The 20,445-nt window shown below is 42.5% G+C and overlaps 1 protein-coding gene across 5 annotated transcripts in view; it reads left to right on the top strand.

The window, feature by feature from the left end:
* LOC109999830 (voltage-dependent T-type calcium channel subunit alpha-1I-like) overlaps positions 1–20,445 on the top strand; it is an 88,256-nt gene that overhangs the window by 61,622 nt on the left and 6,189 nt on the right. The window contains exons 28-34 of one of the 5 annotated variants that reach the window (XM_020654975.3): positions 2,350–2,428; positions 3,798–3,919; positions 5,162–5,611; positions 9,612–9,761; positions 16,241–16,378; positions 18,376–18,601; positions 19,388–19,623. In XM_020654975.3, the coding sequence (XP_020510631.3) occupies positions 2,350–2,428; positions 3,798–3,919; positions 5,162–5,611; positions 9,612–9,761; positions 16,241–16,378; positions 18,376–18,601; positions 19,388–19,623 (1,401 nt within the window). The remainder of the gene's footprint in view (positions 1–2,349; positions 2,429–3,797; positions 3,920–5,161; positions 5,612–9,611; positions 9,762–16,240; positions 16,379–18,375; positions 18,602–19,387; positions 19,624–20,445) is intronic. The other 4 variants (XM_065964407.1, XM_065964408.1, XM_065964409.1 and 1 more) reach the window with 4 other exon arrangements.

Raw genomic sequence — 20,445 nt, forward strand, 5'->3', positions numbered from 1 at the left:
CACTTTAATTGCTTTATGTACATTCAGATATTTTCTACCTGTTTTTACGACCTCCTGTTGCTGTTTCTTTTTTTCTTTTTATTCTATTCTTTATTTAGATGATAGTTGAGAACAATTTACAGACAATTACCCATGCAGTTACAGAGGGTTTAAAGGGTCCACAGTGAAAGTCTGCAACAAACATCTAGATAATCTTGAAACCCTTTTCCTCCTTAACACCTCTTCAACATCAGAGAATCATAGTGAACCATTTGTCTTAAAGCCTTTCGCTGCAGTCAAATGTATAGAAATAGAATACTGTAACTTGTTTTTTTATTTTGCTTACCTAGGAGTTGTTATTGTGCTGGATTTCAAAGCGGAGAAAAAGAACAAAATCAAACACATTGAAATCCTGAGAATAAAAGAAGTTGTTCTTATGGATGCATTTCTTTTTTGCTCGAGATGCTTTGTTCTGAAATCTAATTAAAGTCCAATCCTGCGGTACTTTAAATTCAATCCCTTTCACAAGTTGTTTAACTCGGCACCTTTTTTTTTTACAGAGAGCTTTTTCTTCAAACTAATAGGCACTAATAAGGAAACATTCAGGATTATCTTTTGACAGCGAGGCGTTATTATAGCCAGCCTGAAGCTGCCATAAAGCCTCTGGGACAAATGTCTCTAAATCCTCTCTTTAAAAACTCTGTGTGCGTGTTTTAAGAACAATTTCTGATATCGTCATCATATATTTTTTTGTGTATCAAATCCAGCAAATATTTAGTGTCTTCTCTCCTGGCGAGGGATCTGCTCAATCATCCAAACATCTGTTTTTATTATTTATCATTTTAGTTACGTTTCCTCCTTAGACTCTTTACACCAGTGGTTCTCAACTGGTGGGTCTGGACCCAAAAGTGGGTTGCGGAAGTGTTATCAGTGGGTCGCGAGCATGTGCCCTTAAAAAAGTCTGTCTTTTTTAAAACATGGTTTGTTCAGTTTCTTTCTTCCGTCAGATGATTTGCACCGTCTGAGGTACAAACATTTGACTGAAGCTGCACTGCACCATTTTGCATTAAATAAATCTAATCGGTTGAAAAATATCAGAAATTTGGGTCGCTATTTTTCAGTGAGGAGCTGGTGGTGGGTCCTGAGGCTCGACGAGTTGAGAACCACTGCTATAAACCATACATGTAGTCTCAGTTATGGCACCCATTAGTTACTGAAGGAGAATTTTTCAAGCCCAAACGAAGGCAGGCGCCGTGATGACAATTCTCCCTCAGCCTAACCTTCAGTCACTCAAGTAACAGACAAAGAGGCGGAGCTGAGCCGGGCCTTAAGCCTCCTGACAAACAGCTACAATGAATCTGCTTGCAGTCATATCAGTCATACCCTCCATGTAAATATCAAAAAACTCTTATCCTTTATCAAATCAAAAAAAATGGATGAGTTATCGTCTTATGTGTGCCAATAGAGAGATGAACTTTTAAGACCAAAATCTTCTTTGTCAGCAGGCTGTAGGAAGACGAAGAAGAGGCTGTATACATTTTTATTTAACATGTTTATTTCTACTGTGTGTGTGACTTCTGGGCTTTTTGCAGATAGCCTCAAGTGGACACTCGAGGAACTGCAGTTTTTTTATACTTCAGACTTGTGTACCACAAAGACTTGTGTCAATCAGTGCACTTCTAGTGATGAAAGATAAAACAAAAAACTCAAAGTACTTGGTCTCTTTCGATTCTCTGTTTGTTTTTTAAAAGGATGTTCCCGCTTGTTTCCCTCACTTAGATCAACGCGGCGTTGTGATCAGAGTAGATATAAAACCGGCCTGTGTGCAGCTTTAATGGGATTGCACTTAAATACCTAAAGGGTTTTCAACATCGTTACCACCATTACCATTTAGTTTGGCACAGAAAGGCTGCTTTATGGTGGAACTGAGCCAAATCCCAAAATCCCAAAGTCAGAAATACTAGGAACAAGTTAGAGTCCTAGCTGACATTTTAAAAGCATTTTGTTTTCATGCTGTTTTAAAAACAATGTGCACCATGCATTTTAAACTTCACGTCCATTTGTGAATTTAAATAATAAAAACAAAAGTTGAGGACATTCTTCTCCCTGATTCAAGCCAACTATTTTAATGTGACTGACCTGTATAAGATTTATCACAGCTCCCAGGGTCTGCAGATGTGAACCAGCTCGAAGCTAACTCTGGTACAATGAATCAAATGGCAACATTTATGATGAATAGTGTACAAGGTCCCTGTACATATAAATGATAAAATCAATCTGCAATGTTCATCTGTATCACTTTTTGTTGATTTGTTTCCAGATTAAAGGAGTGTTAGTGCTTTCCTTTGACACATAGCGTGTGTGTTGCAGGTGGGTAACCTGGGCCTGCTCTTCATGCTGCTGTTTTTCATCTACGCCGCCTTAGGAGTAGAGCTTTTCGGAGAACTTGGTGAGTTTGTGTTACTTCTTTGAGAAACTGTTTGTGGTACAGAATATGAGCAGATAGGTATGTTGTCAATGTTTGCCTATAGAGATCAGGTACAGACAGTATGCTCTTTCACTAGTTTGAGTCATCCTTTGATCGTATTGCATGACGATGCAGAAATGTTGATCTAGTCCTCGTTGAAGAGCGACTGCTCCACAGATTCTTACCGTATAAGTTTAAAGGCTTTATATGTGATTTTAAATATCACACTTAAATATAATATAAATCAAGTATATCCTCTGAAAATAACTCTGTGAGTCATGACTGTCTACAATGAGTGTAACACCCGAGTCCCACTGTCTGTGATGTTTTTAGAGTTTTCAGAGTCCTATCTTCAGTTTGTTTATATCGCCCGGACGGCCGGCTGACTCCTCCCCTCGTGTATAAAAGTAGTTTAATTGAGGGACTAGAGAAAAGAAGAATAACATACTGTACTCACTGATTAACTGTGTTTCTAGATCACGCTCATTTCAGGTAAATTTACATGCAGTGTGAAGATACATAACAAAGATCGCTAGCATTAGCATGCTAACACAACAATGCAGCACAAGTTGTTTTGGTTTCATGCTGGTGCTCAAGGGCGACACCTGCTGGATCAAAAAATCACATATAAAGCCTTTAAGGTGATTATATACACATGGATGTTTTCTTGCCATCATAGTCGACTCAGCACGAGTACATAAATGCAAAAAGGACACACACACATATTAATGAAATCGCCTTATTTCCCACTTCATGCTTTATTCCTTTTTATCAGTTCTCTCCTGCAGTCAGACGACCGTTAGGGACTCAGCCCACGCTAGCATTCTGAAACATAAGTACTGTCCTAAAATATCCGCATTGAAGTCAGGAGATATATCTTACAAACTGTCACATCTCCCCTGTGTGCTGCTGCTGCTGCAGCCAGTGGCAGCATTGCTTACTATTGGAGCTTTGCAGGAGAGAGGATTAGTGGAGAAAGCAAGTGTCTTTTTTCTCGAGGCTATTCCAGAGATTATCTTGGGATATAAACTCAAAAAGACAAATAGTGTTTGGTCACACTGCTGCTGATTTAAAAAACAGACAGTGTCTACACTGTGTTGGCTTGTTTGGACAGTCATCCAGCTTAGGAACATAAATGATGCAGGCTGTTTTTTATTTATTTTTTTGGTAGTAATGACATGTGAAGTGTTTAAATTCACAAGCCTCTTTCTCTATTGTTATCCCTGCTTCCTCCCCTGTTCCATTTCTTCTTCTTGTCTGTCTATCCTCTCATCTCCTTTTTATCTGTGACCTGATAACTTCTTTTCCCTCCTCCATCCACCCTCCCATACTCCATATTCTCATTCCTCAGTTTGCAATGCAGACTACCCATGTGAGGGTATGAGTCGTCACGCTACTTTTGAAAACTTTGGCATGGCCTTCCTTACTTTGTTTCAAGTCTCCACGGGCGACAACTGGAATGGCATTATGAAGGTACGAGTTTTAATTGAAAAAGCATTAACTCTACTCTAGTCATGCTTACTAGCGCTAAAAGGAAATGCGCTTGCTCAGCATTGGCAGCATAGATTTTTCTACTGATGGGGAAGGGAGGGACTATGCCTCATTGCACACACACACACACACACACACACACACACACAAAGAACCAATTTCCCCTGAACACACATCAGCAGCTATCCGCACACCTAGGCTGCGAGGGGAAAAAGAGATTATACTGGAGCTTGTCGGGTGTGGACCATTAAACACACACTGGATACAGGCTCGTAGCGGGGCCATGAAGTAAACCAGCGGGCCACAGATGCTACCTCGCAGAGTAAATCTCAACGTCAAATTACTACCTGGGCTGTGAGGGAGGTAGATCAGACTCGTTTTAGTACGAGGCAGGTGAGGCGGCGTGGTAATTAGTTGCATAGCGGCGGTACAGCAGGCGAGAGAGGACAGAACGAGGGCGAGGCAGATAGGTGAGAGGGTGGTGGGAGGAAAAAGGAGGCACCGGTGAAATGTCGTAAATGGGAGGATAAGAGAATCGAGAGGAGGTTAAAAAAACTGAACCCGGGATTATGCTTTCTTCCCCTCCAGAGAGAGAAGTGATAACGGAGGGAAAGAGAGCTGCATGAGAGAGAGTGAAAAAATGATGCGGAAAAAAAAATCTAAAAGAGAAATTACATTGAGAAGGCGTGAAGTCAGAAAAACTGGATATGTGTGAAGAAGAGCCGTGTGTAAATGTCAAATTAGATAGAAAAGACCAGCTCGCAGGGCTGTAAGTGTTATGTGAGGTCACAGCCTGGGTGAGAAATGTGTACTTCCTCCAGAAAAAAACACTTGTCACTTTGGTTCTGCTCCGGCTGAACTCCACCGTGTGCCTTGTTCACCGAAGAAGAAAAACGCTCCTCGTGTTGTTTTTGCATGGAAGGAAAAATAATGAAGAGAATGATGATTATACGAGCTGTCATGAATACAAAGAGCCTTGTTAACTTCAGCTAGATGCATTTTTTTTATCACCTAAAATGTACTTTTTCTGCTTGTTAGCTCTCTGAAGCTGGCTCTCACTTCAACAATGAATGAATGTTACAACTCTAAAATAAAACAGATTTAGTTGCTTAGCAGCTGTGTAATGTTTCACATGTTTTAGGAAAAACTGTAATTTTGTGAATGCTTTCAAACACTGCTCTCCATCCTCCCCTTTTTTTTCCTCCTCTGCCTCCGGGACACCAGGACACATTGCGGGAGTGTCCACCTGACCACGGCACAAACGTGGACTACGCCTGCAATCCGAGCCTTCAGTTTATCTCGCCCATGTACTTTGTCTCCTTCGTGCTCACCGCCCAGTTTGTGCTCATCAATGTGGTGGTGGCCGTGCTGATGAAGCACCTGGACGACTCCAACAAGGAGGCCCAAGAGGAGGCGGAGATGGATGCGGAAATTGAGCTGGAGCTGGCCCAGGGCACCCTCTGTTGCATGGGCGCCCCCGGCTGCGGGGGTGCAAAGATGGACAAGGGACTGGTCATTGCGGGATCGGGGCCCGGGGGCCCGACGGGGGGGAAGGACAGAGGAGGTTCCCGAGGAGATAACGGAGACGGGATGAGGAAGATGCGTCATGCATCAGCCGCCGCCCACTCAGGGGGGTACAACTCCCGTGACTCCAGCCTGTACTCACCAGCACAAGTGAGTGTGTACATCTCTGTGCGTGTGTGTTTGTGTGTATGTGTGTGTGTGTGTGTGTGTGTGAGCAAGTCTTCCTCGTAGTGTCAAAGATGTTTTTTTTTTATTTGTGTGTGGCTGATGGTGAACGTGTTTTTTTGTGTGTCTGAAAGTAGGGATGTCTCATGCAGATCTACAGGAACTTTTATGAGAATTTCAATTCTTGTTTGATGAAAGAGTCACTTTGACTAAACAAAAATGACCTCACTGTTTTAGTCTCATCCATTTCTGAGGGGTTTACTATAAAGCAGGATATTCAGTTATCGAGGTAACTTCAGGATTTAACTTTTTATATGACGGTATTTTACCGTATTAACTTGGGCTTTATTGTGGAGCTTTGTGAGCTGATTGGAAGAGGGGAGGAGAGAGAGACAAAAAGAGAAACAAAATGTCTGAGTGAAAAATTTGGCTGTTTGTGTTCACACATGCAGCTCCTCCGGGAAATTTCTGTGTTTTTCAGGAGATTTCTGCAAGTGTTAAAGCACTAAATGTTAGCAAGAATTGGAGTGGAAGTGGACGGTAGTTAGCGCTCAATCATACACTGCAACATTAAGGTATTAAACATTGGGTAGAAGTTTTTAATTTGCACTTTTGGAGCTCTGCTATGTTTGGAAGTTTGAATTTCAGATCATCACCCAGTGTGATCACATACTTTGATTATTAACTATTCAGATTAGTATCCATCACAAAAACGCTTACTGGAGACATCCCTACTTGAAGCATTCTGTTCTGTTTCTCTCCGGCTGCCTGTCAGTTTGCTTCTCAGTGTCATTGCATTAGGTCATGCAGAGAAAATTACATATTGGATTCACAGGCTGGAGGAATACAAAGGAGGTAAACAATATGGCAGTCGTTTCTGTATATTGTTTGAATGGCGCCGACACGGGAGAGGGCAGGAAATCATTGCTCTGTTTCATTTTTTTTTTTTGTGAAAATGATTGACAGCCACGTTGCATGATAACGTTCATTATGAGAATCTCTTTGTAGAAATTCATTCTTTCTTTTAAACCGTTGACGGATAAAGAAGGTCAAACATTTATGCATAGAGAGAAAAAGTAAGACGTAGAGAATGGAAGAACAGAGCGGAGGTTAAATACTTTAAAGAAAGTTCACTGCAAGTATGTTAAAAAAAACAATTACTGAGAATGTAAAAGTGTGTTTTTTCTATCTTCCTCTGGCTGAGTAACAGAGACCCGTGTTGTCCGACCAATTAAAGTAATTCATTGTGTAATTGAAGCTTCAGCAGACTGTGTGAGCTCAGGTTACATACAGTAGATGCTCTCTGGTTACTGCATCACAGTCTGACTGCGGAGCCTCACGTTCCCATTATGAAATCTCTATTTATAGCCTGAGATGTCCACGCAGAAACACGCATAGAGATGACTCATCATCTGTCATCAAGTGTCTCACCTTTGTGGGGCTAAAGTTGGTTTGCATGGAGCCATTTTTAGCTCGCTGTTTGAGCACAGCGTTGGCTGACAAAGACATTTAATGCAGACCTCGGAGAACACACTGGCAGCATCCTCCCTTTTCTCTCTCTCTGTCCCCCACTCTTTCTCTGTCCTCTCTCTCTCTCTCTCTCTCTCTCTCTCTCTCTCTCTCTCTCTCTCTCTCTGTCCCTCTCTCCCCTCTCTCTGTCTCTCTCTGTGTCCCTCTCTCTCTCCCCCCTCTCTATCTCTCTCTCTCTCTCTCTCTCTCTCTCCCTCGCCTTCTCTCTCCTGCTCTCTCTCTCTCTCTCCCTCTCTCTCTCTCTCTGTCCCTTTCTCTCTCTGTCCCTCTCTCTCTGTCTCTCTCTCTCCCCCTCTCTGTTTATGTCCCTCTCTCCCTCTCTCTCTCTCTGTTTCTCTCTGTCTCTCTCTCTCCCCCTCTCTGTTTCTGTCCCTCTCTGTTTCTGTCCCTCTGTCCCTCTCTCCCTCTCTCTGTTTCTCTCTGTCTCTCTCTCTCCCCCTCTCTGTTTCTGTCCCTCTCTCCCTCTCTCCCTCTCTCTCTCCATCTTGATCTCCCCCCTCTCTATTGTCTGTCTACCAAGTGATGCAATAAGGGATCTGGCAGACCGATGCAATTTATTCAGTGCACAGTGTTAGTGTGTGTATGTTTTCTATGTACGTCTGTGAGTGTGTGTGTGAGTGTGTGTGAGTGTGTGTGTGAGTGTGTGTGAGTGTGTGTGAGCGTGTGTGTGAGTGTGTGTGAGCGTGTGTGTGAGTGTGTGTGAGCGTGTGTGTGAGCTTGTGTGTAGTAACTGAAAAAGGCTCATGAGATAAAGTACACAAACTGACATTTTGTGGAGAATTTTCACCTTTTTTTAATATCAGTAGAAGCTCCTCAAACAATAACTAATAAATCATATACTTAAAGAATCATTTTATTCTCAAAGAAAGTTGATAGATTTCAAAAAGTTAAAGCAGCTACACCTTGTGTGACCTGTACGAGGTGTCACAACAAACAGTGAACATGTCAGGGTGGAACAGCTCATATGTTGCACAGGGAGGAGAGGGGACCCTGTAGGACGTCGACACACATGGAGAGAGTGAGAGAGGAGAGATACTGGCTGAGCTAGTGACAGTCAGATAGACGCAGTAATTAATTTCAGCTCGCTCTCTCTCTCTCTCTCTCTTAACTCCCATCCTCTGTAGACAGGCCTTATTGTTGTCTACTAATACAGTTATTAATGGAGGCCAGCACATAGGCCGCCTCAGTCAATCAAACATTATTTTTTATCAAGCTCCCCACCTACATAGAATGAACTACTGTTTCTCGGGGGCCTGTCTGTGAGGGAGCGAGAGAACATTTTTTCGTACATTTAAAGGGCTAAAAATGGCCGAGTGAGCCTCACAGCCAGTTTGTCTTCATGCCAAAAAATGTGAAGCTACAGCAGCGTTTCATAAGCCAACGTGATATTAGGTAGGTATATTTATAAAGCTTGAAATACAGTCACCTGTCTCTTGAAATATTTTAGCCCCCTCATTTTCAAACATTGAGCCGTGAGTGATTGTAACAGAACTGTGTCAGATAATGTGTGTTTGCATAACGGCTCCAAGTTTAGCCCCTATCAGCGATGTTTTAGAAAAAATGTGTTATCAAAATAGGCCTGTGTGGGGTTTTGAAGAGGAGCGACCTGGTTTTCTCAGTATCTTTGGAGATATATCTGCTGATGTAATAACAGTTTATTCTGGTTGTTGTGAATGTGCTACAGGCACAGCGGCTCCACATTCATGGTGAACTAACAGCTCCGCAAAACACAACAGTTTTTTTTGAAAGTAGCTTTCTTATTCTAGTAGCTTTCAGATTAGTGTCTGGGAAAAACCAATCTGACAGATGAGATTCAAAGAGGGAGGGAGAGGGGGGAGGGGGTCGTAGAAACAGCCCTGACTGATTCTGTCTAAATAGCTTTAAACCTAATAGTACCCAGAGAGCACAAAGCAAATGCTTAAATCTTAAATTGTTTCAACAAGGTATTGAACAGCTTAATTGAGGTGATTTATCAAAAACCTAATTGCACCGCTCTCCGTGCTCGAGGCTTTGATAGTAAAATGATGTGTTACTTGGCTAATGAGGGTTTTAAAGTCACAATATTGAGGGAAAAAAAAGTGTTACACTCCTTAAGAACAAACAAAGCATCACTGAGAGATCTGTTGTGGTTTATTTGTTCTTGATCTGTAAGACAGGGAAAGTATTTAGAATTAGTTTCTTTAAATATTGTTAGAAATGAAGGATTTAATCCTGTGTGGATGACTGTGTGCATTTTGTTTTTTGAATTGATAATAATCTGTTAAGCATACCTGCGTGTGCGCAAAGACACTTTTACATCTCTTACTCTGGTGTATGCATTTCCCTGCGTGTTCTTTTGTCCTCGCATGTCCGCATGTGCACTTGTTTGCGCCTGCGTGCAATACTGGTCTGCGGCCTGCGTCCCGTGTGTACGTGTCCGTGCGTGTGTGTATGTGTGTGTGTGTATATGTTCCAGGAGAGCCAGTGGCTGGACAGTGTATCTCTCCTCATCAAGGACACGTTGGAGGGGGAGATGCTGATGATCGACAACCTCTCCGGTTCGGTCTTCCACCACTACTCCTCTCCTCCACCGGTCTGCAAAGACTGCAGGGGCCACCCACTAGAGGTACCACCCTGACAATGCATGAAGGCTCACATGCATGGGATTCACCCGCACACATCCACAAACACTCAGAACCACAGACTCAGGTATCCTCAGAACATCACAGAGCCATGGATAGATTCATACTATTTAACATAAACTTCATATCTGTAATCGTACAAATAAAAACATAGAAAACATCACTGTATAAAGTTGGGCAGCTCCTCAGCTCTCTCTTTCATCCTGGCAGGGTTAAGATCATCTTGATTTATAAAAAGAGTTTTTTTCTCCTCAAAGTAGAACTAAATATGTATAAAAGCTGAGGCGTTTGGCCCGGTTTGGACTCATTCCCTTCCTCTGAAATGCTTATTAAATATGGCCGCAGGTGTTGTGTGAAACTGAACTCGAGGGACCGTTTAAATTAATTCAGACTGGATGCAAGCCCTGAAAAGTTGTGAAGGTAGAAACATAACATCTACCTTCTTTAGCATGCACATGTAGAAATGTTCAGGTGATTCAAACGCTTTTGCTTTTGTGGTATAGTACGAGGTGTTGAAGAAGCAAAGTGGGATTTTTCTGGCACAACTTCACCAACCAACAAGGTGCATGAAGGGTGAAAGGCGTGAAGAGGTCAAAAAGCTCCAGCAACACTTGTTATAGTGAGAAGATCAACTTTTTAAATAAATTAGACAGACGCGTTTCGGCTTGCAAATATAGTTATTTGCAGGTATAAAATTGAGAAAATGGTAAAGAAAACCAATCAAATACATCCGCATATGTATATCTCAGGCAGTAAGACCAGACCAATGAGTACAGAGGTGAGGAGCGTGTCCAACAAAGACAAAGATGACATCACACCTGGTCAACAACTAGGGGTCAAGGGAATGGTTTTAATCCTGCACAAGAATCTTTTAGATGCTCCAAAACAAAAAGAGTAAGAAGAGCATACAGTGGTACATATCATGAGGCTTCTGCTTCAAAACATTTACTTAAAAGAATATGAAGAAACGTTTTTAAAAAGTACACTAGTACGAGGTGTTGGCAGTGTGAGGGATGATGTCTTTGCCTGCACAAAACCGCTCTAAAACACGGTTTATTAAATAACATTTCATAACAAGTGAGAGGTGAAACATGGTAGTCCTGAAACTCTGAACACACTCACACACACGTTATCGTATGCAAGACTCAGACATCCATCCTAACAGGTACACACACACTCCACCATGATGTCTTAGACCTGATAAGAACCATGCAGATTTTCAACAGGGACCCACACAGGAATATGCATTTGCATGCACTTTAATGGAGATACACACACACTCACACTAACAGACAATGGGCTTCATTCATCCTGCAGAGCAGTTTTTAATGGGAAGTGTTGTTAAAGTTCACGCATTATAAAGCCTGTCAGCGTTCTACTATATAGGACAGACTAACAGAGCATTTCAGACCCTTAATTAAACCCTATATCCACAACAGATAACATCAACTTTCCAAACATGCAGAAATGTGGATTAATGAGGCCCCTTTGCATGCTTACACACACACACATGCATCCATTCCTGATATGCATGCATTAACGCTCACACCAACACTCTCCTTGACTCCCGCCTGCATTTTGGGGTATTTTTGTAAACAGGAGATCCTGCATAAAGTCGAACACTTGCAGACGTACTGTCCTGTGCCTGCGTTGTCCATCACAGTGACAAAGTGCAGCGGGTCAGCTCAGAAGAAGCAATAACTGGGCTCTACACCTTCCCACCTGTCAGTCCTGCTTTCTGCCTGTCTGCAGACGCTGTCAAGCCATCACATTTTCTCCCCCTTTTTTACATCCTTACTATTTCCATCTGTCTCTGGCTATCCCTCCATCCATCTCTGATTTACTGTATCTGATGCTGTACGGCTCTCCCTCAGGTTTCATATTCTTCAACTATCAAACTGAATATTGTTTTTGTTTGTATTTGACAGAGCAAGAGTGGGTGTGTGGCCATTTTTCAGACAGATGAGTGGTTAAGTACGGTGTTATTGTGTTTTAAGGGGACAGGGAGAGCACAGCAGAACACCTTGGTGCAGTGTATGCGACAGTGAAAAGATTCATCAAAGAGCTGCCTAATAAAGACGTGTGAACCGCTCACAGCTTGAGTCTGACTGCTGTCGAGTCTGCAGGGATCGGTTCAGTGGAGCAGTGAAGGCCTTTGCCATTTATTGAGTTGCTAGCATCAACAGGCAGCGTCGAGAATCCTTCCATTGCATCTTTTCTCTTACAGCATAGAAGCATCAGAAGCTGTTTTCGAGCAGGCCGAGGCTTAGCTGTGGTAGCATGTAAGTCCCTGACCAGTTGTGATAAATATGGCTAACAGCTATAACGTAAGGTTGTCAAAATGTCTGATACCACATGTTCAAAATGATATAATCTCTGTTATTTAGTATCCAAGAGAGCCCAAATAAAAATAAAAAAAAACTACAACTAATTCATAATTCTGGTGCATCAAAATCAATTTTGATGGATCATGCATTCTGATGGTCTCCTGCACACACACATCCTGTCACATTTGCATGAAAACAAGGGCAACATTTCTAAATGTTGCCCTTGTTTTTGTGCAATTTAGACCAAGCGCAGGAGTTGACCTCAAATTTGGCCGTATCAAAACAGATATGAACATCGTGTGAATCTAGAATCTGGACTTTTTTTTTTACAAATGTTTAGACAAAAGAATCCGCCTTTCATGACAGCCCCATAAAATACCTTTTATCTTTGTCAATAAACGATTAGGAAATGTTTTTTTTTTGTACTTTTCTAACCAAAAGTCAGTCATTAAGGCAGTTTCTATGCCTATCTATCTATATAACACTGAAATATTTGAGCTTTTGGCTCTTTTACACCAGCTGAACAGGACCCTACTAGAATCACATGAAAGTTTAAAGTGATGGTGTTGTGCTGCTCTTAGTGGTTATATGAGCGAAGCTGTGGTGAAAGAAAAACCAAGATGGAGGAGAAGCTGTGTGTCAGTTTCTGCTCTTCATTGTTATCATCATGCAACCACTGGTGCGCCTGTTTGTGTGATATTGCAAATGCTCACCATGGTCTGAGTCATTTGATGTTGCCATGAGATATCAGTCATGCTTGTTTTTTTTGCTCAGTCACACATTCTCCTCTCGGTGCCTCCCTGCGGCACTGAATGAAACAATCCCTTTGCCCTCACCCCGCTAAGGCTGGTGGCAGACACTTTCCTCTGGTTCTTGCCCGGGTTGCTTATCGTGGTGGTGAAGCCATCCATATATCTGCAGTAACCTTGGAAGAAACTGTGTGGGAACTCTTCATGTACCCATTATGCTTTTTTTTGTATTGTCCCTGAGGGCACAGTGGAGAATACAGCGAGAGAAAAGGCTGTAGTTTCCAATACCTGCTGATAAATGTCCTCAGTGGTGACTCGCAGAGACCTTTTTTGAAGCTACTTACAGCCCAGATTTCAGGCACATTGAAGTATTGGTGCAGGCTGATATATGGAGACAAAAACAGAACAACTACAAAGTTTTCCTTTTATATTAATGAGTTGCATCGCTTTCCTTCTGCCTTGCCTCACCCCAACAGTTTCTCTCTCTCTCTCTCTCTCTCTCTCTGTCTGTATCTCTCTTTCTCTCTCTCTCTATCTTTCTCCTTTCTTGAGGGCTTGGGAAATGGTAAATCAATGCTGCATATCAGCCATGAATCTTTCTCTATGAACCTCTTTGTCTCTCCCACCTACAGGCATATGTTAATATATTGCCACCAGGGCTCTCGTCATTGGATTGTACTTGGCCCCTCTTTTGATGCTTCTTGTTGGCTATTTATTGCTCCGTCTTTTTTTAAAGGAACACTGCTTCAGTTGCATCGCATCAAACCCCAGAACCCAGAAATTCCTCTCCAGCTCACTGCTCGGTATGTTTTGAAACTGTGCATAAAAAAGAAAGTGCTGCAAGGGTTAAGAACAGAGAAAGAGTGTCAGCTTTAGAAGATTGAGCTCACAGAGGAGGTTCATGCCGTGCTAATTTAAAAACAATTCGAGAGCCATATGGGCTGAGGTACCTGCAGCCCTGATGAAACAAATTGAGCTGGAACAAATGAGAGAGAGAGAGAGAGAGAGAGAGAGAGAGAGAGAGAGAGAGAGAGAGAGAGAGACGTAGTAACAGTTGGAGTAATTGTCCTCAGGTCTAATTGTTCTGTGCTTGGTATTGTTGTTTCTTTGGTCGTCATTTCGTTGAACTACTGACACATTGACTCTATATAAAGATGGGCGATACGTCTCCACCATACCTCATTGCACAAGAGTGAAGCCAAAATAACGATAATGACACTTTTTGGAGCCAGAGTCTGCATTGGTGCCCCCTACTGCTACGCAAAGCACATACTTAACTTACGGACAAAACAACAGAGATCCCTCAGGTCAGCACAGTCCACAGCAGAACACTTCCTTGGAAAGTTGCTTGACTCCTGTGTTGATCCTAGGGATCATCATCATCATCATCAACCTTTATTTAAGTTCTCGGAGAGATCATTGAGGGCGACCCTCATTTACAATGATGCCAGAGAAAACATACATAAATGATAAACAACGAGAAATGAGATAAAGCTACTGCAGAAAATAAAATCAATAGAAGAGCAATAAAATATGTACACTCAAATCATTTAAAAGCTTGAAATTACTACAGTGATAAGTCAGTAATTAAAATAAAATAAAACAATTACAGTCCAGTATTGGGCAGTTTAAAATAATATTTCTAAAGTGTCCATAAGGGATAAAAGTGCTCAAATTCAGGTCCTGTTGTAAAATATTCCAGGAGTTTGCAGCACTAACACTAAAAGCAGTTTTCCCCAGGTCAGTCCTGGCATGAGGAACCTGGAGAACCAGTGTGTGTGACTAGCCGTCTATAGGTTGTAAGGATGTTACCCTAGTTGTAGGACACTAGAATTACTAGTAGATTAGATTCATTGTTCACGTTTATATATGTTTGCCCTTAATGCGGGTCAAATGTTGTGCTCAAACTGTAACACAGCTGCCCGCCACTAGTCGGGGCTGACGCCATAGACTGGCTGTAGCCTCGGCTAATGGGCCTTCTCTTTTGGCTCTACTGCCCGGATGTAAACAAGCACAGTGAACAGATAGCGTTGCCTAGGAACAGAGGGGTCTGGCAGTGTTTTGATGAAGACAAATTTAGATGTAGGTTTTAACCTGTAGGCTGTGTCAGGTTAAATTGGCATATAACCACTGGACCGTCGCAATGTGTAACCACGTTTAGCACGGGTTTGTGAAGGTTAGTCTGCAAGGAAAACTGAAGGCTGGTGGTGCTAGCACCGCTAACTCTAGCCCGATCGGTAAACCAAATGTTACTGTTACTTTTACCCGCAGACAATATCAAATAGCTGGTGCTAAATTTGAACTGTTAGACTATTTGGTTAGAAGGAATTTAAATTTCTCTTTAACCGACTTGGAAATACGGTGGTAGGAACATCCCTAGTTTTAATGCTAGTAACGCTTTCTGTCATCATTTACTCTTCTACTCTGCTACTCTGGTACAGGAGCCTGTTTGTCAAGCCTCCAGGGGGCAATCATGATGTTACACCCCTGTTTTAAAGTGTCAAATATTCCATTAAAACTAAATCAGCTAGTAAACAACAGAATCTGAGGAGGAAGGCTTTTATTTCCTATACTACAGCCAGCCGCCAGGGGGCGATCAAGATGTTACGGTTATCTTTTTGGGTTGCAGACTTGTCGTTAATGTTTTTTATGCAGTCTAGGTAACACAGTACTGTAAACTCAGCGGCAACATTTGGATGTACAGCCACATTTTGAAAACATACCCAGTTGGCTGTGAGGGCAGAATTATGTGATTCTGGTGCCGCTCCTGCCGGGGGATTGAAAGAAAAAAAACCTTTTCCACTCATGCTTACATATACATGCAGGTGCACAAAAATATACAAAAACATGCACACACACACACAGCTGCTTTATACGCACTGCTTGGATTTCTGCCTCTCGCCTCTCTCGTCACATGTTTTTTTCAAAGCACTGGGAAATACTTGTTCCATTGATGATGACAAAGCTCTGTTATTCCTTTATGAAATCTCTCACCCTGCTCTCTTCACAGACAGGTGCCACGGCATTTTGGATTTGCTCTTTGAAATGTCAACATCTGGTGAAGCATATCGAAACAAGGCGGAGGTTTTGCCTATCATGTCTGTTAAGCTCATATTGGCCTATAAAAGATAGGAAGGCATCAAGACAGATCCATCTTCAGAATGTTGTTGCTCATCCTGTAAATGTTATATCCATGTACACAAACATGTAAGATCCAGACTCCATGGTTGTTGTGAACCCCAGAGTATATTACACATAATTTTGAACACTTATAAGACCTTGCTCTGTTAATTCATTACAAGAAGTCAGACACATTTTTTCTGTTCCTGTCCCCCCCCCATCCCCTTCCTGTTTTGAGACATGAATAACAGAGGTGCATTTTTGTAGCAGATCAGGATGGCAGAGATTGAGCAGGCGTCGCTGAAGTCAGAGCAACTTTCAGACAAGTCCTCCTCCCCGGCGCTGCCAGATGACCTCAGCCTGGACGAACACACAGCCTACCAGCTGTTGGCAAGAGAGTGCAAGGTGGGTATGAGCAGAGTGTGTTGAGTAGAGGGAATGAACATCTGCACTACTGGGAAAAAAAATAAGAGAAATACTTGGAAAAAAAAAATTATTGAAAGAAAATTTTCCAAATGGGCACTATTTCTAGCGGGACTTTTATGTGAAGCCAAATTAAAGGCAGAGAGATGAAATGAATTTGTTTTATTTGTAGTTTGCAGTGCAGCTCTGGCAATCCTTTCTCTCTAGGATTCTACACATTTGCCATCTGCCATCAGGTCGTCGCCTGATCAAATGAAGTTATGATCATTCCAGTCATAACAAGAAGTGAATACCTATGTAGCAGCAAAAACGGAGTGTTGTGTGTGACGGAGACAGAGACAGAGAGAAAGCACTTAAATGATAAATGAGTTGGGCTGGATACCTGCATGCATCCTTACTCAGAAATTAAGCAAAGGTAGACCCAGCTTCATCCCGGTGCAAAGATTTTTCTGTGTGTGCTCAAAAAAAAGGGTTAGGGGTTAGATAAAAATTGCTGCGCTGATCCTTACAATACAAATTGCCCCACAAATTTTAGTTTTGGAAACTTTACTTTGTACTGGACATACCGGCACTTTGTCCAAACTCCCTCAGGAGGGTGAAAACACAATGCTCTCTTGATTACTTTTGTATTTATTCCAGGAAGCACAAAACAAATGACCATTTTAAAATCCTTCTCATGGCTTTGCAGTGGGTACACTCCCTTGTGAATTACAGATATAAACCTAGGTTCTTAAGGTCTCTTTCTCTCTGTGTGTATCAGTTGTAACTATCTTGCCTTTGAGGAGTCTCTTTCCACCGCAGACCTTCTTATAAATAAAATGAGTCCCTGGTTGCTGTCCTGGGCAGCTCTCATTCTTCCCTCTCCTGCACCCTCTCTCTTTTCTCTGTTTCGACTTTATCTCTTATGATTCTCCTTTCTCACTGCTAGTCCTCTGGTAATTGCACTCCTTCTCTGCACATCCCTCCAGCCCCTCTATCTCCATCCCTTATCATCTGTCCTTCCTAGATATCCTCCTCTGTAATGGGGTAATGCTCCTTGGTTCTGGATAGTGGTTGATAAGCCTGCTACCACCAAGCATGGCTGTGAACCACAGCTCATTAGAGGAGGGGAAATAGAGAGAGGGAGGGGCAGAAGGTGAGGAAGGATCTTAGGTTAGGGATCTTATTTGTCAAGCGTTTCTTTGGAAAAGAAATGTGTGTTTGTGTGTGAGGGTGGCATTAAGCATGTGTGCCAAGCCTGTGTGAGGTTTGTGCGGATGTGGGTGGCTGCCTGTTTGAAAAGGGGGGGCTGTTCAGGGGCTTGGACTGAATGACTCAGAGGTACAATACACTAATGGAATCACAAAGGCTTACCCACACACCCACGCATACACACACACACACACACACACAAATGATTCTGCAGTCCCTACACGATGGTAATTAAAAGTGACGACGTAAAAGCTGAAATCCTGCTTCCAGCTGCTGCAGCCATCACACACTCTCACACATTTATAACCAAGTGGTTATTGTTGCAGTATATGTATCATTAACATGACAATAACAGGCTCGTTCAGCTCATAATCAGTTCTCACCCCTTCACTTGCACTTCACTGAGTACCCTGAGGGGCCGATGTGAATCAGAGGCCATGTGTGATTCATGCAACTTCCCAGAGGGGCTGCTTTTTTTTCTGTACTCATTTTTTCTTCCAGGCTCTGTCCAGGAATTGTTGCAAAATATCGTTTTAGCCAGCGTTGTCCCTTTGCAGAAGAAATAAGAGGTTAAGGCTGTACAGCTTTTTCATCACATAAGCCCCAGCAATTTCCAGCACATAATTATCTTCTTTTTTTTTTTTTATTGAACCTATCCCGTCATGTCTAATTTATCTTCCTTTTTTAAATGAAGTTAGGTAAGAATCCATATTAATCCTTTATTAATCAATCCAAGAGATTTACAGGAAGTCCTTCTCTCTAATGTCAGATCATCTGTTCTCTCCTAGGGGAGGTGCAGCAGTGATTCCCGCAGCTCCGAGGAGGCCGGAGGAGGAGGAGGAGGAGGAGGAGGAGGAGGTCACCACACTCAGACGGTGGTGGAGAGTCAGGTGCAGGGGTCGGGCCATCCCTGCCTCCTCGCCCTCAGTGCTGGTGGTGACGCGGATCCTTCGCTGCAGGAGATGGAGATGCAAATACACCAACCACATATGTGCTCACCTCACTGTAGCCCAGGTGAGTAAACCAGTACATCGTCCAGTGTAAAACAAGAGTGATTCCAAAAGGAAGTCATATTTAGAAGTAGATTAAAAAAAAATTCTTTAGGAGAAAACAAGTGTAAATATAGTTATCAGCTTACATTAAATACCAAAGTGTTGTAAAATAAAAAATCAGTGGTGGCTGGTGAATTATTCTTCATGGGGGAGCAGTTTCTCACAGAGCGCTGTGATGCACTTCCTGGTTTGTTATCTTGATGCTAACAAATAATGGAAACTGCCACTTACAGGTCAAAAGAATTAAGTGTCTTTTTAACATAAGAAACCGTTTATTTAACTTCACAATGTTCAGTAGACTAGATCATTTCTAAAGTCAAGCGATGCATCTCTACAGTCTGTAACGCTTCAGTTGGTATAAAGTCAGTGGCTTGTGGTATGAATTCATTTAGCCAGAATGATCGGCTAATCAGAGGGGGCAGGGCAAGACACCTGTCAATCATTTTCACTGCTCATGAGAATCGAAGAGGATGCTACCATACTTTGGCTGTAAAAAAAAAAAATCCCATTTAGAGATAGGAAGGTTTCTCTTGTCTCTTCTATGGGGTTCGGGTGCTACTCCAGATTCCCCCCCGAACTTTAAAACAATCTGAAGTTATTTGGGGAGTATTTTTATTGTCTTTACTGCATAAAAAAGGGAGGCTTCAGCCCTGCTAGCCCATTTTTTTTTTTTACCGCTTGATGAGAGGCAACAATACATGACTTGATAAGAAGATAGAAATGGAAAAGAGTGTATTCCCTCCACAAGGTGGCGTTTCCAACAGCAGCAACAAGGGGAGGACTAAAGATGGAGAAAGCGGCGCCAGTGGAGTTTCTCCTCTCTTCCATCTGCCTGCAGAGTTCTTCCACCCCACCGCAGCCGCCATCCCAGCACCTCCACGCAGCCGGAGCCTACGCCTGACGAGGGGCCTCAGGTTGACCTCCCCAGCCTCCTGGGCTTCGCTCCGCTCCCCGGGAGTCCGCAGCAAGATGCTCTGCACGCAGGTATGGAGAGAGGAGAGGGGGAGAGGGGGGGGACAGTCGAGCAGTTTAGACAGCATGAAGAATGAGGCTCAAGCTTGAGCAAGAGATTGATGTTCATGTTGCAGAAAAGGAAGATGAATCTTTGTGCTTATTTGGATGAGAAATCGTGTCGATTGTATTCCCTGACAGCTGATGATTTATAAAATGTGTGCAAAACAAAAAACCTTGTCAATGTTAGTTAAAAAACTTTCAGAGTGACATGTGTGGAGGCTATAGTCTTCCAAGCGGGCGGCCCAGGTTCGAATCCAGCCTGTGGCTCCTTTCCTGCATGTCATTCCCCTCTCTCTCTCTCCCTGATTTTCAACTCTATCCACTGTCCTATCTTTCAATTAAAGGCACAAAAAACCCAAAAATAAATCTTTAAAAAAAATTTTTTTAAATTCAGAGTGATCCCTCTTCTCTGTTTTTTTTACAGCGTTAAAAGAGAAACTGAAAGACAATACACAAACATACAAAAGTTTGACTATGGGTTGTCTTTGGTGATTCGATCCATGATATTAATTTCATAAATGACTCCATACCAGTTTTCTATGGATGGGGTAACTGGCTGAAGACGTTTTGTGTCATTGCCTCGCTCAGTATACCAAATAAGTATTTAGTTTTGTTATTTGTAGATGTGAGATTCCAGCGTAAAGTTTGCTCCCACATACAATTAAATTTGTCCCATTTAACGTCTGGATCTTTGCCAGAAACCGGTTACTGAAGGACCGGGCCCAAACAGGTGATAATGATTATTTTCCTGGAGACCGCAGCTCCTCCATTAGGTGGAAACACCCGAGCGAT

The sequence above is a fragment of the Labrus bergylta genome, chromosome 16 (genome assembly GCF_963930695.1).
Source record: "Labrus bergylta chromosome 16, fLabBer1.1, whole genome shotgun sequence".
Classification (NCBI taxonomy): Eukaryota; Metazoa; Chordata; class Actinopteri; order Labriformes; family Labridae; genus Labrus; species Labrus bergylta.